We start from the raw sequence: 17145 nt of genomic DNA on the forward strand, positions 1-17145 counted from the left end.
GGCCTTCGGCGTGCGTGCGCGCGGCCACGTCCGTGTGCGCGCGTGTTGGACGGGGGTCCCGGCCCGGCTCTGGCGCTCTCGGCCCGTCCCGTCCCGTTCCGTGGAGTATCGCACCGCGCCGCTCGCCACCCGCTATCCACAGCAGTTTCAGCCAGCCCGCCCGCCCGACTGCCTGCCAGTGTCCCACCGCACGCCGAACCGTTTGCACTCAGAAGCGATCAGGGAGCCCTTCTCTGCCTCCCAGCCGGCCACCCCGCTCGCACCGCTCTCTCGTCGGCTCCCCGTCGGCACCCCGCTTCGCCCTCGTCGCCCACAGCCACCTCCCCTCCTTCCCCCTATCGCCCTCCCTCGACGCCGTTCCGGCTCCATCCCTCTTTCTCTCTTTTCGGTCTCTCTTCCACTCGAGGCTTCTCTCCCTCTCCGTCCCTAGCGCAGCGGCGTTTCTTCGCGTCCCACTCTGTCCCGCCGAGGCCTCTCCTCGCCCTCTTCCTCTGACAGTCGAGTTACACTCGGCGAACGCACGAGCACCGACTATCGCCCTCTCCGTTCCCCGTCTCCGTCGGCTCGTTCTCCGTCCCGCATTCAACACCCCCCCCCCTACACCTCCCCCCACCGCATTCTCGCTCCGTCTCCTTTCGTCTGTCCCGTCTGTCCCTCTCACACCGACGTATTTAGCCTCCCGCCCAACCCTCCTCCGCGCCACTCCACCACGCTCCCTCCACGTTCCGCTCGCGACTCGGCTGTCCTCGTCTCGCTGCGGCCGCCAGCCATCCTCTCTCTCCGTCTCTGATTCCTCTCTCTCTCTTTCACCATCCGACCGTCCCGCTTCTCCCTCTCGCTCGCGAGTAACGCCGGTGTGTACTCCCGCTGTCACCTGATCGCGGGACGCTTTTCGCGGGTGAGATACCGCTCGGCCACCGAGTCAACCCAGTCTGCCGGCGCTCGCTCTTGCTCCGGTTCTTCCTTCTCATTCTCTTTCTTTCTCTCTCTCTTTCTCTCTCTCTCCCACACACACGTATACTCACACAATTTCTGTCTGTCTGTCCTCGTTCCGTCTCTCTCGCACGTTCTGCCTTCTACTCCTCCTCCTCCTTCACCCTCCCTTCCCACCCCCGCGCCGCCTTCCACTCTTTACTCTTCCACCGCCGCTCTTCCTCCTGCTCGTCGCCGTCATCGTCGTTGTCGTTGTCGTCGTTGTTGTCGTCGTCGGCCTCATCGTGGTCTTCCTATACTCGCCTCGTTGCCGCGCGACGTCAACATCGTCGGGCTGGTGGCCACCCGAAGGAAGCAGAGAGGCGAGAAAAAAGGAAAGCGAGCTTCAGAAGCGACTGCCGCTGCCGCCGCCACCGCCACCGCTGCCGCCGCCGCTCATCCGCGCTCGACCGGGTTGCGGACGATCTCTCGCCTCTTCCTCCTTTCACGGATCTTCGCCGGCACCACGTCGCAGCCGCCCGGAGAGAGAGGGAGGTGACACTTTCGGACGGACACGCGGCACGGATCATCTCGGCGGCGCATCTCGGCGAGCGCGCGCGACGACACGAGGAGGAAGCCCAGCCACGCTCCGTCGCGGATCGGTGACGGACACGGTGCCGCCGAGATTTCGTTCCCTTTTTTTCCCTCTCTTTTCCCGAACCCCAGCTGGGCCCTTTGTCCCGACGAGAGACCTCGTGGGCTGAGTGGGTTCGCGCCGGTCCGGCCAGTGGATAAGCGACAGTGCGTGTGATCACGGTGTGACAGTGCTGAGGACGACGGATCTCGAGTGAGTTCTGATCATTGCTTACGATTACCGAGCTGCCCGCGCGATTTTCCGCGTTCTTCCAGTGTCGATGTCCGAGCGTCGCTCTCCACTCGCGCTACTCGCTCGTCGCGCAGGAAACTTTGTCTGTCGAGAGCCATTCCTGTAATCTCGGTGATCGCGAAATAAAAAAGTGGAATGCGAGCGGCGATCGAACGATCGGCAGTGAAATCGCCCGCGGAGCCATTCCCGAATGGATCGTTTATTAACCAACATCATTCCGTGCCCCAACGCGGATTGGTACCGTAAAGATTCACGTGAACGAAGCCGCTTTCTACACTTTTTTTCCTAATTTCCGCGCAGCTCGCTCAATTACGCGAAGAGATCCCTCCCGTGGCGCGAAAAGGGCGACGCTTCTCGACGATCGATCGATGCGCGCGAACGATGCGGATCGAGGAGACGAAATCCGAGTGGAGTGCCCGGAGGGTCCATTTGTTCTCTCCCTCTCTCTCTCTCTTTCTTTCTGTCTGTCTTTCTCTCAGCACGAGGAGAAATACAGGCAACCCTCTCGTTGGGAAGGGAACGACAGAGGCGAGATAGCGGTGTTCGTCCGTTCCGGTGCCCCGTTGCGGGCCGGTCGCCACACCCGCCCGTTTGGGAATTCAACTTACTGCCACTCGGGACTCGCGAGGAGAGCGTTCGCCGTTTTCTCTGACGGGATGTAACGGGCCGCGAAAGGCGCCCGTTTCGCGTTGGGTCCGATCGGTCGGCCTTCTCGCGAACGATCCACCAGGACGAGCTGATTCGAGACAACTACCGAAACGCGATTAGTTTGACATTCAGGAAATCATCGAGCGTCCAGACGCGTCTGTGTCCGGGTATCGATTTAACTCGTTTTGAGATCACCTTCTTCGTGAAAACCGTCGAGAAGAGTCTCGTTATTGGTTCCCGAAGTGTCAAGGGATTGCCGCCCACCTACCTTCCTCGATTGCATGCGATCGTTGCGTTTATATGTGGTGCCACCGGCGATTTAATTCGACGTAGGCGGATGCTGAAAAACACGCACGGGTAGTTGATTCGGAAATCGGAAGCACTCGTTTATCCGACGTTGTTGTAATGCGCTCATTATCGGCGACATTTCGCCCCGCGATTCCAATCGCAATTCCTTTACCAGGAGTTTGTTAATGTGTGGCATTTCGTTTAATTGGTGAACGATCGATGCGTTGAATCAAACGTCGTTTCTCGTGTCGTCGGAAACGATATTTCGCTCATTCATGGAAACGAGTAAACGATTTCGCGCAACATATTCTCGACACACACGGTGAGTCTCGAAATTTGTCAATTCTTGCAGCTTTGCTTTCTTCTCCTTTGAGTTTTTTATCCATGAGGCATTTTTCTCTCAGGAAATGATCAGGTTGAAAATCGCGATACCAAGGGAAATTGAAGCGTTTGATATCGAGGGGGACACATTACCCCTTGCAATCTCGCGATGCTTCGTGGATAATGATCCGATCGGAGATATAAGGGGGCTAATCAAACTATCTTATGGCAGTCTCGGTAGCCTGATGGATGATCGATAAAAGTAGTTAAGGATGGTTATAGCTTCTCGCGTAACTCTGCCGCTAAACAAGATTGCAACAAGGCTGGAAACACTATTGCGCAAGTTTGCCTGCATCTCGCGCTAAATCCTTCGGCGTCCGCGAATAAAACGCGTTCGCGTTTGCAAGGTGATTTTCGTAAAGGATTTCCGCGAAGGACAGCGTTGCGCGTCTGGTTCTACATCGTGTCACGCGAGATCTGGAGCTCCCCGGTCTAATTACGCGCGCACATTATTAATCCTGCCGCCAACGCCAGCGTTCACTAAAAAATTCCCCGTAAACTGGTCTCGCGTCAAAACACACGTCTATATATCGATCGTAAATTGCCTCGTTTACCGCCTCGTCTTTATGGACTCCTTGAGACGGGCGTCTGCCGACTCGTGGAAACGTCCCGGATTAATGTCCCGGCTCCCAACCGCGATCGCAAAAATGTCTGCAATCAGGTTTTCACTTCAAAAACGTGAACCACGTCGCGCCGTCTGCGTCGACGAATGCTTTTACGCAGAAGTTTTAAAATGACACACGCAATAAATATCCTGTTTCGCGGTAATTGGTAGAAAGTCTTAATGGCGGGTCAGTGAAACAGACATGTTTCTGTTCTTTCTCCATTTTCATCGACGTGTTAATCGCGAGACGGACAAAAGAAAAGAAGAAGAAATTTGGTTCTCGGGATGCGCGAGGAGGCAGTGGCTGCGAATTCGCTGATCGTCGGCCGCGAGACGCAAGCCGTTACGAAACCGATCGACGCGACGGGTGGAGGAGGAGGCGGATGAGGAAGAGGAGGCGGAGGAGGAGGAACGGGAGGACGGTGGTGTCCTGCGCGGGAAACGGATAACCGAAACTGCCGCGTATGCACGCGTATAACGGGTGGGCGTACGTGGTAATACAGTGGCCATGCGAGCTTGATTACACATTGCGATCACGAGTGTCCCACGAGCGGGCGGACATAAGGCCTTTTGTCGCACCATGGCCTGCGGGCAGGAAGCACGTAGCGTGACACCCGGTCGCTCGGTGCGCGAGCGGCACCCACATTATACGCCGAGTAATATGTACATGAAGGGAGGGAGAGAGAAATAGCAAGCGAGAGAGCGACGCCGAGAGCGAGAGCGACAAGGAGGACGAGCATACCCAACACACACGCGCGCAAGAAGAAGGGAGACAGAGCGCGACGCGGTAAAGGCGGCAGGAGGCTGTGGCCGGGGGGGTCGACGGGGACGACAGGGGACGCGCTATAATACTCGGCGGTGGTCCCATGCCACTACGTGACTTGTGTGCGGCTCTAAGCCGAGACATATCGCCGTCCCGGGGCCCCGTTTCTGCCACCTAAAGGAGCGCGCGCGGATATATCGCGCGTCGAGGCCATTATACCGGCTACCGTGCCGAACGGACGGTTCGATCGGCCTTATTGAATTAGCTCTCTCCCCCCCTCCCCCGCGCGCGCGCGTCTCACGCGCCCATTCCGTCGATGCGGGGTCCGTCTCCCCCGATTGTTCGTCGGTCGTGCGTTATCTAGGCGCAGCCCGTGAACGAATCTAATCGGGTCACCTCACCTCGCGAGTGCAGCCTCGCGAGTTTTTTTCGCCTCGTCGGGCTTCTGTCCGGAGCGTACGTACGTACGTACGCTCGTTGGTTGGTTCGTTCGTTTGTTCGTTCGTTCGTTCGTTCGGTCGCGCGCTGCTGCAGTTCGGTGAAATCGGGACGCGACGAGAGATAACTTGATTTGGACCTGTGCTGTGCGCGGTGACTTATCAAGTCCCTTTCGCGAAACGCTGAAATTCCGGAGGAACGTTGGTTTGAGATCAGGCAATCTGGTCGCGCGAGACTCGGATGAAACTCGTTTTCTTAAAACTGTGTCTCGATGAATCAATGATTTATTTTATTTGGAAACGAGGTATCCAGCGTCGAATTGCACTTTCGAATTTAGTCGCTGGGTGATTGAATTTCACATCATTTTTTCGACAGCGCGAGGTATTAAGTACCGCGTCGACGAGATTATTCTTCCGTCCTGGTTACGAATATTCTCTGTCGCGAGCAAAGAGCTCAATGCCGCTCGACTTTATCCGCTTTGGTCTCCCCATCGATTTAGTCTGCGAGTTCGGTCCGGCGGCGCGCGGTAAATGCGGCCGCGGCAGTTAATAGGTACTTAATCGAGCCGTTAATTAAGGCGCTCCGGGTTCGCGGATCTCGAAATAAACCTTTTCGCGCGATCATACCTCGGAGCGGGATTACGCTGGTTATCTGGCGACAATATTCTCGCGATTTTTATCGCATTCTGCCTTTGTCCTCTTTCTCTCTCTCTCTCCCTTCTCTGTCCTTTCTCTCCCTCTCTCTTTCCCTCTGTCTCTGGCTCTCCGTCAATTGAAGGAGACCGCGCACGTCGCGACCCGGCCATGAATACCAGCCAGACGTGCTAGACGCTTCGATCGGCCTCATTGAATTAGTTCTCGCCTGTGGGCTTGTTTCTCGATTGTCCGGCGTAAACCGCGGAGGTCTGCCATTCTACCCGGTCGGTCGGTCGACCGGCTGACTCGCTGATTGACATTCCCGAGGGTGGTAATAATCGCGAAAATAAGGAACCCGTTTTGATGCCAGTACGTCGCGTGACTCTGCCGCCGAGACGCATATCGAACGATCCAGGCTGAAATATTTAGGGATACATCTCCGTCTATTATAGACGTTGGAATAACTAACCGCTCTAAGAATATCTGGCTCCGGTTGCGGACGTGAGTGTCCCTTGGGCTCCCGCTGAAAGAACCTTGACAGTATTTCTGACAGATATATCAATTTGCGTGCAGAATAATTTCGAGTCCGCGCGAGTTATAAATAAGCGATTGTTGTTCGTATGCGCATTCTTTCGATCAGATTACAAGTTTTATCGGACAGCTTGATAAGACCGTATAAATAACATTGGCCGCTCCTGGAACAATTCGCGCGTTGGCGCAATCTATAAAGGCCGCCGATGAAATCGACCGTTTCTGCGAGGTTTCAGTCCCGAGCGATATCCTCCACCGCGAGCAACCCGCCGTCTCGGTATCCCGCGGATTATCCAGCTTCTACGACCTAAGGGCGCTTTAAGTATCGCCCTCGGGCTGTTACAGCGAGCTGCCGAGGCGGACGGGCGGTCCGACCGACCTTATTGAATCAGTTCCCGCTTTTAGGTTTGCGCCGCGATTGCGGGCCTGTGCTGTTCGGCTACGTTTATCCACGATACGTGATCCACGTGATTTCCGAAAACGTTCGTGATCAGTTTTATATTTCACTCTGCTGTGTAAATTTATATGTGATGCGTGTGTGTAAATCCAGACGGAGGCACTGAATTTTTATCGCAAATGTAAAAGTCTTATCGGTTGGTCTCCCGCATGCTTAAATCATCATTGTAAAAACAGTCTTGCGACTTTGCAAAATTTGGATCTCAAGTTAATTGTTAATTCTCCGAGTCCAGGAAATTGTTCTAATAATATGATATTCGCGGAAAATGTGCAATGATATAAGAAGCAGAAAGAGAATAGAGCAATCGTAATAGTCCTGGACCCTGAATGGGCCAGCAGCAGATAGAACGTTGATCGGCAAAGGACGTGACGTCGGGGGTATCGACGTGTATCTAGGGGTGAGAATCGTGCTCACTTCACAAAGGGGTGGCTTCATTTTTAGGTCGTTATATCTCATTATTTTCTGGCCCCACCAGTATGCGTTTCACCGCGGGAGGTCGAGTGCATCCGTTCGATCGTGCATCGGGGTGTTTTTTTCGGATGACACGTGGCGCGCCATATTTTAGTTTGATATCGTGCATCCAGATATTACGCCGAGCGCAAAAATGGCCCACGCGCGAAAGGAAGGTCGTGCCGTCGGTTAACCGGTTCCTCCGTTTAGTACGTCGTGCAAGCTGCCGGATAATTGTGCCAGCGTTGTCGGCTACCCTAATGGCGCTCTTGCGAAAGATTCTCATTTCTTGCCGCGCGGTTAGAGAGCTGAAATGTGATATTCGCCAAACGTCGCGAAACTTGCATTTCAAGCGCGCATGAACGACATCCGGCAGCGAGGAATGCGAGTTTCATTTCTATTTTTCGTGACAACTCGACGTCCCGCTCATGCCTTCAAGAAGGGATTACGAAATATTGTTTTATACAATTGTTCATTTGAAACCGGCGATTTTCGAGATGCGACGGATCACGCGAGTGAGCCGGGAAGCGCAAACTGACCTCGCGAATTCATTTGAGCGAAATTTCTGCAATTTCGCTTACGTCACTTTGAAAATAAACAGCTCGGCCGAGCTCGAGCTGGGTGCTAACGGGTCTACGATCCCCCGAATAAACTCGAAAGAGGCGAGAACGCGAGCTCGAGCGCTCCGGCGCGTAAAGTGGAGATTTCACGGCGAGAGTCTCGCGCGTAGGGCGCCGCGCCGCGTCTATTATCGGACAGAAAGTGGAAGGCGACGGGGGACTCAATTTCCCGAGCGAATTTCTGCCGCGTATTATAATATCCGAGCAGCTATAATCTACTTCTCCTACTGGCGATAGTCTCCACCCACTCGGCTAGTAGTCCATTAGCGGCGCTCTTCGCGCTCAAACGTTTCCCGCCGCTTAATTGCGCATAGCTAATTCCCCTTGTCACATTTCGTTCCTCTTTTGTTTCCAGACGCAGCATCACCGTCGTCGTCGTCATCATCATCGCCGATACCATCGTCGTCACCGAAAGAACATTTTTCGACGCTTCCTCGATGAGATACGAGGTACGACGTTAACTGTGAACGATTCATCGAGGCCTCGCAACGCACATTACAGTGTACGAGTGATCGTGCATGATCCGCATAGTGTGAGCTTGGTGTGCTTGCAGTGTTCAAGTGTGCCGATGTGCCGGGCGCGGGATAACGGTGAACGGAACGCTACTCGCGACACGTAGATACGCGCGCACGGCGATATGGCGAGCGCGACGATGATGGGTTTGCGTCGCAGAGCGCCAGTGAACAGCTCGCCGACACCCTCGAGCCAATCGCCATCCACGACGGCAGCCGCATCGTCGTCGAGCAAACGCTCCAGGAGCGAGAACAACAACAGCCCGTCTCACGGCAATTTGAACTCGATGAACGGCACCCGGGACGAGCCGCCGACAAAGAAGTCCCGCGGGACGTCGACGAGCGCCGCGAAGGCCGGCTCCGCTTGTCCCAGTTCCTCCTCGGCCACCTGCTCTGCGTCCTCCTTGGCATCCTCCTCGACGACCACGAGCACCTCGACGAGCGACGGCCAGAGCTCGAAGAGCCGCGGGACTTCCGTCTCGAGATCGGCCACTCAGACGAAATCGTCGTCCACTTCGACGGCCGCCAGCTCCTCGACAAGCGATATATCGAACGGCACGGCCGTGCTCTCGACCAGCTGGCCGACCAACGCGTCGAACCTGCCCTCGGACGTTCCTTCGTACGCTTCCGTGACCGGACTCGGTTTGACGGCCGGACAAACGGCCGGCCTGTGCGCCGGAAGTCTCGGCATGCCGCCCACACCGATTCCGCCATATATGTCGACCTCGATGGCGACCTTCGTCGGGAACGCCACGAACCTTGGCAAGAGCTCGTCCGTCTCGTATCTCGACATTTCCAACATGACGAGTGGTTCCCTGGCGGCTTCCGGTGCCGCGGCCACGCTGAGCGGATACGCGGCGAATGGTGCCGCGGACGCGAAGACCGGAATGGCAATGTCTTATACAGCGATGTCGTCGCCGAGCGTGAACGGTGGCACGTACGGCACGCAAAAAGGACAAGGCTCGAACGGGACTGACGGTCCAGCCGCCGCCGCCGCGTCTCCAAGGAAGTTCCAGAACGACACCATGTTCAACACGTATCAGCCGTGGGTGATCAAGACTTATGGCGATTTAGCTAAGACAAAGACGATCACCATCAAGAAGTACGCGCGCATCCTGAGGACGCTGCGGGGCGAGGAGGTGAACAGCGCGGAGAACAGCAAGTTCCGGTTCTGGGTCAAGAGCAAGGGTTTCCACATCGGTCAGCCGGAAGGCTACGACGCGAAACCGGCCGACAGGATTATCGGACGTCACGCCGTCACGAGCCCGGGATTGGACCCGCCGCTCTACGTGCCCACGCAGCTGCCGCACAACAAGGTGAATACGTCCAAGCGGATTATCCCACCCGCCGTAATCGCGAGACGTCCCTCAGGTAGATCCCACGAGCGCCCGAACCGGGACGGGATTAAGTTAGCGAGCGTTTGCGAAAGGCAACCGAGAGATAATCTCCCGGACCGATCGCCGCGTGTGAGAGTCGCGGCGAAGCCGTGATTTAAATCGATGAACGACACGGGACACCCGAGTTCTGCGAGCTGGGATCTGTCCCGTCCAACTCGCGACGCGATCTTTGTGCATTTCTGATTTCTTCAAAGTTGCAACGCGTGAAATATGCAACGTGCGGGACGAAGTTGTTCAGGTGAAATCGCACGTATACGTTTGCGCCCGAAACTTTGTCAGTACCAGAGATCTATGAAACGTTGATGCATTAAACGCTGCTCCGATACTGTTGATAGTAGGTACCTTTCGAGAGGTTTCCTTGGAAAAGATGATCGGGGAATGAGAACGGTCGTACAATAATTTCATCACGCGCTAACCGTTACGCAGAGAACGGTAACAACATCGCTACCGAGCCGTCCTATATTCCAAGCCCGTAAATTCTACTTTCTTATCCTTATTCCTGGAAAATTGACTTTCGGGCCTTTATCCGTGCAGATTGGTCGTTTCACGCGCGCGACGCCCGTCTGCGGAGAAGAGGCCACCGCGGCGATCCGCTGAAACGCGGGGTTTATGGGTCGGTGGGATTTATCTCCGCGGCGAGTGGAAAAACCGCGAGAAATCTCGGGCGCGGCACGCTCGGGAGGGCGAGCGGGAGAAAGAGAGAGAGAGAGAGAGAGAGCAGGAGAACGAAAGATGGAGAAAGAGAACTCGTCGAGCGCAGATAAGACGGCCGCTTAATTGCGTCTAATTATGTATATACGCGCGTGCAACGGCGCGGCCGGTGGCCGCCGACGCCGCCTCGTCCGACGTTCTCCGTCGGCAGGGAGAAAAAGACCGACTTCGTCGGCGCAACGGCGCTTCGATCCAGTTGCCGGAGCTTTGCCAAGCCCAGAGAAAAAGAGAAAAAGAGAAACAGGAAAGAAAGAGGGAGAGAGGGACCGTTCACCGTGCCGTTCGCCGGGTCGGTCGGTCTCTTTGGTAACCGCTTCCGCGGTTTTCTGTCCGCGTCTTCTTTGCGGAATTCGGCAAAACGAAACCCGCGAGAACCTCCTGCCTCGCCTCATCGCGCCTAATGTGCCACTTTAAAGCCATCCGATAACGCGCCGAAGTTACTTGCACAGCGCCGCGTCATCGCGTGCACGCCCTGCGTATCGGGGCCCCTGCGCTGGCTATTCCGGGAATATCCTGCGATTTACTCTTGCGTCGGAGAGACAGTCTTGATTAAACCGTGAGGTTCACGGATAACCCTGGATAACGGGGTGATAATCTATTCTGTAAGATTGGCTCACGTTTCGACGTCTCGGACGTCCCAGAGTCGAAATTCGATGGACGTTAAACACGACCGATGCTCTCGTAGGATGCTGCCGCGAGGAAGCGGATTTATCGAAGCACTCACGCGGTCTTATTCCATTTGTTCGACAGTTTTAATAAGATACGTATTTTTATTGCAAATCTCTTCGGATTCAGGTTTGACGATTAGCTTCGACGAACTGCCCACGTAGAAATTGCCGAGGTTGTTTAACTGGCCCAACATTGGCCTAGTATTGGTAGCCCAGAGTACGGCAGCGGCGTTACACTCCAGTGTCGGATCTGTACTGGCACAATACTGGCGGCCAGTACTGCAAAGAGTTGGCAGACAGTCTTGTCCCAGTGCTTATTAAAAACCGGGCCATGTGACGGGCCATTATAAAATACAGACATGGACCAGTACTGGTTGCGAGACAGGCCATGCTTCGGCAACCGACACAGACCCAGCATTCGACTACATACATTGCCGATAATATATAACTAGCAACACAGGCGCGCGCTACGCGCGCTATAAATAAAATAAGAAAGAAAAAAAATAAAATAAAAATAATATAATAAATACAATTGTCAATATAACCGCACTGACAGCCACTATGACATTCTGACATTCGCAACACGAAGTTCAAGTCACACGAAATTCGTCGCGGAAAAGGGGCCTCAATATTCGATAAAAAAGAACTTCACGAAGTTAACACGCCTTTTTTAGAATAGGATTATAACAATATATTGATTCACCAGCGACCGATAGATGGCCAGATCAGGCGTGACGTTCTCGCTAGAAACATTTGCGTTATCACGTATAAATAACCATCCGGAAAACCGATTTAACATCTTTTTCTTTTAAACGCGATATTAATTCACGCGACATTTACAAAATGATTTTACTAATGTTGTTTGCATTAGTCTTTGTTTATAATATTTAAGTCACAAATACAAATAGTACAAAATACATATTATATATATATAAAAAATACATTTATACATTAATACATTAATTGGTCCACTTCTATGCCCAATGCTGGTGCAGTTATTTACCGAATACTGGTCCATATATTATTGCCAGTGTCGGATCAGTACTGGCAATTAAGTACGGCATGGCGTTACACTCCTGTGTCGAATCTGTACTGGCACAATACTGGCGGCCAGTACTGCCACGATGACAAACGGTACAGTCCCCCAGTATTGGACCGTTTTGAAATTTCTACGTGGGTGATCGCCGACAAAAATCCTTTCTCGAGACGCCGCTCACTTTCCCGTCACTATCGTTTTATCAGCGCCATGACGGTGTTATCATCCATGTATCTGTGAGAGGTGTTCGGCCGCGGTGAGAGACGCTCTCTTATAGCGTACTTTTTCCCCGTGGCTCAATTACATTTCACTCCATCGCGAGAGAGGCGAACGCTTTCACAGCTGCCGCTACCTGGCGCAGCGTACCGCGCGCCGATCGCGATCCGCTCGCGAAAAATCAGCCATCGCGCGCCTCTCGAGTACCCCTAAATCACCGGCGAGATTGCAGCTTCGCTTCATCCGGCGTTTCCACGTCGATAAATCACCGTTTCGCGAATTTTACTGCAACGCGGAATCGCGTTCTCGCGACGTCGAAACGCCAAGTCGTAGTTCGTTCGTTCGTTCGATCGCCCGTCGCTGCCGCGTTACCTCTCTCGGAACCAGGTCTCCTCGCGATCGTTACTATCCATGGATACGGTTCACGTGTGCGTACCTTCGATTCCCGCACGCGCGCGAGCGATAGTGCAGGAAAATCGGGCGCGCGACGCGTCGTTAGTCTCCGCGCTAGATAATTCGGGCACGCGAGGAAGAAAGAAAAGTGTCCCTACTTTAGATATCTTTCTCTCTCTCTCATCATCTCGAAAAGTGCAGTTTTCTCTTGGCGATACCTCACGGTGGCCGTTTGCGCGGCACCAGCCGCGGTGCCGTGGGATTCCGGCCGCGGAAGCGGCACTCTTTCTCACGGAAAAGGAAGCGCGCAGCGGGCGCGCTTAGAATTCCGCCGCTCGCTCGCTCGTTCGCTCGTTCGTTCCTCCGTTCATTCGCTCACTCGCTCGTTGGCCCCACCGATCGGGGGATTCATGGGTTCCGGGTGGCCAGAGCGGAGAGGATCCGGTCCGTCCATCCCGCCCAGCGACGGCGGCACCACGGTGGATTTTTGCGTGCCTGTCGAATCCCCCCGCCCGTCCCGCGCCAGGTTCCTCGTTTCCCACTCTCCCATTTCCGTCCTTCGCCACGCGGCCGGCCGCGAAATATCACCCGCTCGCGACACTCATTTTTCACGGCTGACCGTCGTCGAGGGCCGCGAGATAACAACGGCGGAGAGGAAAGGTTCGCAACCGCGATAACTCTCACGACGAGGGGCGCGCGAGATGGGGGACGAGGGGAACTCCTCCACCTCTTCCTGCTCCTCCTTTTCTGTTCCACTCGGTCCCTCTCGCTCGCTCGCACGCTCGCCTCGAGGGTGGCAGAAGAGTAGGTCTGGCCGGCTAGTCATTAGTCACTTTCCGAAGCAGAGGCACAGACAGGCCGCGGCTCTTCCTCCCGGCCCTTCCTCCTGCCTCGCTTCCTCCTGTTCCGCGTCACTCTCTTTTTCTCTTCCTGCCTCTCTTTCTTTCTCTCTCTGTCCCTCTCTCCCTTCTCGTGGCTCGTTCCTTCTCTTTCTCTACTGCATCCTCTCCCGCTGTTTCATCCCGCTCCATGTACCGTCTACCGGTCGTTCGCGTCCTCTCTCTCCTTCTTTCTCTTTCTCTCTCTATCTATCTTTCTCCGTCTCGCCACGGAGTTCCGTGCCTTCCTCGCGCCTCTCTCGCACCACGTTCTCTCTACACCGGCCACCCTTCCTGCCTCCCGCCTCCGCGCTCCGGCTACGAGAGACTCCGACTACGAGACCCGGAGCGGTAAGTCTCCCCTCTCGTCGGGCTACGTCGGCTGTGGCTTCGAGACGTTCTCGCTTACTCCCCTCACGAAGAGAAACGCCGCCGCCGTCGCCGTGCTCGTGTTCGCCTCCTCTCCTGGTGCTAAGCCTCTCGCGCGTCTATCTTGATTGAGAGGGAGCGCTGGCGCTCCCTCTCTTCGTCTCGCCACGTCGTTCTTTGTCTCTTTTCCACCGTCTCTCTTTCTCTCTCGCGGATACGAGGCAGGCAGAGAAAGAGCGAGAGGGAGAAAAAGAGAGAGAGAGAGAGAGAGAAGGACGGAAGGCGGTCTATCCGTGCCTATGTTGAACCCGACGAGGACGCAGCGAGAGAGAGGTTGTCATTGATCGTCCCGACTGCGGCTTGCGAGCCGCTAAAGGTCCCGTACAAGCACGGGCCCGCCGGCGTGTAACCGCGGCCGCGTGTGTGCATACGTGCGTGCATGCGTGCGTGCGTACACACACGTGCGTAGAGCGCTCGGTCCGTCGCTCTCGTGCGTGCAGCGGCGGAAACCTTTTTCCCTTTTTTTCCCTCGCGCTGCTCGAATTGCAGCGTTATTAGGTTGGCCGGCAGCGATCGGACGCGTAATGTACGGCGAGCCGATGCTCGATAAGAATGCAGGGAACGCGATAATCGCGTACATCATACGCTCATACGTTGCCCGGTACCGCGAAAGAAGTATCCATACGCAAAGAAATCCGTACGTGTCATCGCTCGTGGTCGGCGACGATGAATTCATTTGAATAACTTCGCAGAACGACGTAAGCCGTCCGCAGATTTCCGGTGATTTAGCAATGTCGGAGACCTGACCATCTTCGCCTTTATATATAGAACAGTCCGCATACACTGTATCTATACGTATGATATTTCTCTCATCGTTGGACAGTAGAGTTTTGTGATTTCTGTTCTTTCCACGCTTTCTCTCTGATATAAATATATATAGCGTTCCATACGTACGCGAACGTAACGATCAAACGACCGCGTTTGTCTCTGAGCGCGCGGTGACACCGCTGATAACGGTGTGTTCCACGGGCAAATTGCGAGCACGACGGCAAGTTTTTAATCAATGGGGCGAGGCAGCCGGAAGACGACAACCTAGCGGAATAGGTGGCGGACAAGGAAAAAGACAGGTCGCGCACGCGAAGGTTAACCAGGGCGATAATTCGTCGCTCCGATTTCGGGGGTTTGGCTCGGTTAACCGAAACCGTGCTTCCGAGGGCGTGCGCCACGACCCTTAGCCAATAAAACAGTTGACCTCCTCCGCCAGAGAAAAGAGCAGCAAGGCGGAACGGCTAAAGCGACGCGCGATCCCCGAGATCCTTCGCATTTTTGGCGAACGCTACGGATTCTTCGTTAATGACTTCTCCGTCCTTTGTTCACCTTCGTCTGCCTCTCTCTGTCTCTCCCTCTCGTCGCGGGGCGGTTTTGGCGGCTGCGAGCGGGCCGCACTGATGAGGGCGCATAAATAAATTGCGATCGATCGTCGACCCACCGGTGTGCCGCCGCGATGTTTTATAAAGGGAAGAATCGGGAAACTCGCGAGGAGAAAGGTTTACCTGATCGCTACAGCGAAATTCACTTTGCCGCGTACTATTGTATGCGCTCGGCATTCTTCGTCGTCGATTTTAATTGTATGCCGTGAGCGCGGCTCACGATGTCCCTCCGTCTCTGAAGAACCGGGAGACATCCGAGTTTCCGAATTCTGATTTTCATAGATCCCAGCCGGTCCTTTGCATTACATTATACAAGCCACGTGTTGGTCGATTCCGCACGTCTCGACGTTCTGGAATAAAACTAAAAGAAGAAAACAGGAAAGGGAAAGAGGAAAAGGGGAACATCCGCTAGTCGCTCTTCGTAATGGTATTCGATGCTGATGTATTCCGTACGTGGGATCCTGCCGTACGCGCCCTTCGGCAGCCCTTAGCGCGGCCCAACCGGCGGCGCTCGATTATTATCACCGCCCCTGCCTCGATAATGAAAGTACGTGCGCGCGCGCCTCGTACGTGTGTGCGCGTGTTGGTGCCCGAGAGCGCCGGGGTTCGCCGGCTGGTTGCATTCGGGCACCGACGGCGGACGGGACCCGATGGGAAGAACGGGCGGCACGGTAGGGACGAAAGGGACGGGGGTCTACAACGAGGGTGGCTTTCGAGGCGTACACGCTGCGTCTCGGCCCCGCTGAGTCACGCACTAAAGAGAAACGCGTGAGGTCTCCGTGAGGGACGATCGGAGGGTTCCGGACGACGACGACGGGAGCTTCGTGCGGGAATCTTTATTTTTAGCGTGCCGCTTCGACCCGGCCGGCACCCGCGCTCGATTTCCGAAAGACGGAATTTTTTCAAGTTACGCCTAGCTTCTCCGTGCGCATGTACAGGCGGCGAGAGAAAGGGCGAGTTTACGTGTTTGTTTAAGGGGGGAGCCTGCTTTAGAACGTTGAAAATAAGGTATAATTTTACGAATGTTTTTGGAGAAACTATACAGCGGATCATTATATATAAAACTTTGATGCATTTATTAGTACATGTTTAAAGATAAAAAAATTATTTTTTTATTTGAATATATCGCCTGTAGAGGTCGTCCTGGAGGCATCTTAGTGCAGCCGGCATTGTAAATTGGTGAGCATTCTCCTGCCTCCAAACTTCATCCAAACTGAAAAATTGAAATATTTTCTCGTTATTTATGAATTCCCATCGTCGATGACCTTTAATATTCATAAAAACATTAAGTTAAACAATTATTTTTGCATGAAAAAGTTCAAAAACTTTGCCTAAAAATCGTACTTTTGTGTTCTAAGCTCCACCATTTTGGCACTTTTCAACTTTTTTCTTCTCTCTTTGGTTCATCGACGATGGCAATTCATAAATAACGAGAAGATATTTCAATTTTTCAGTTTAGACGAAATTTGGAGGCAGGAGAATGCTCACCAATTTGCAATGCCGGCGACGCGGCTGCACTAAGATTTCTCCAGGACGACCTCTACAAGCGATATATTCAAATAAAAAAATAATTTTTTTTATCTTTAAACATGTACTAATAAATGCATCAAAGTTTCATAATGATCCGCTGTATAGTTTCTCCAAAAACAATTCGTAAAATATACCTTATTTTCAGCGTTCTAAAGCAGGCTCCCCCCTTAACCAAACAAGTCTCGACCAGATTTTCTGTCAGAAAATTTATTTATTTATTTTCGACAGGTGCGTTGATGAAGGAGTAATTTGAACCACTGCTTTCACCAAATTATTGCAAATAATAATAAGATTTTAGCGTCTGAGATATAATAATCCTTGTGCGGTTTCAATTATTCGGTCAAAGCACACACAATTTCTCGATACACGTGCTTTTTATTACAGAAGTGGTA

At 53.9% G+C, this 17145-nt stretch overlaps 1 protein-coding gene across 1 annotated transcript in view; it reads left to right on the forward strand.

The window, feature by feature from the left end:
* Positions 1-233: 233 nt before the first annotated feature.
* Positions 234-17145, forward strand: part of LOC105275696 — a 49089-nt gene continuing 32177 nt past the window's right edge. Inside the window, exons 1-2 of the mRNA XM_011332726.3 lie at positions 234-1759; positions 7969-9441. Coding sequence (XP_011331028.1) covers positions 8251-9441 — 1191 coding nt within the window. The 5' untranslated portion in view covers positions 234-1759; positions 7969-8250. The remainder of the gene's footprint in view (positions 1760-7968; positions 9442-17145) is intronic.

The sequence above is a fragment of the Ooceraea biroi genome, chromosome 8 (genome assembly GCF_003672135.1).
Source record: "Ooceraea biroi isolate clonal line C1 chromosome 8, Obir_v5.4, whole genome shotgun sequence".
Taxonomy (NCBI): domain Eukaryota; kingdom Metazoa; phylum Arthropoda; class Insecta; order Hymenoptera; family Formicidae; genus Ooceraea; species Ooceraea biroi.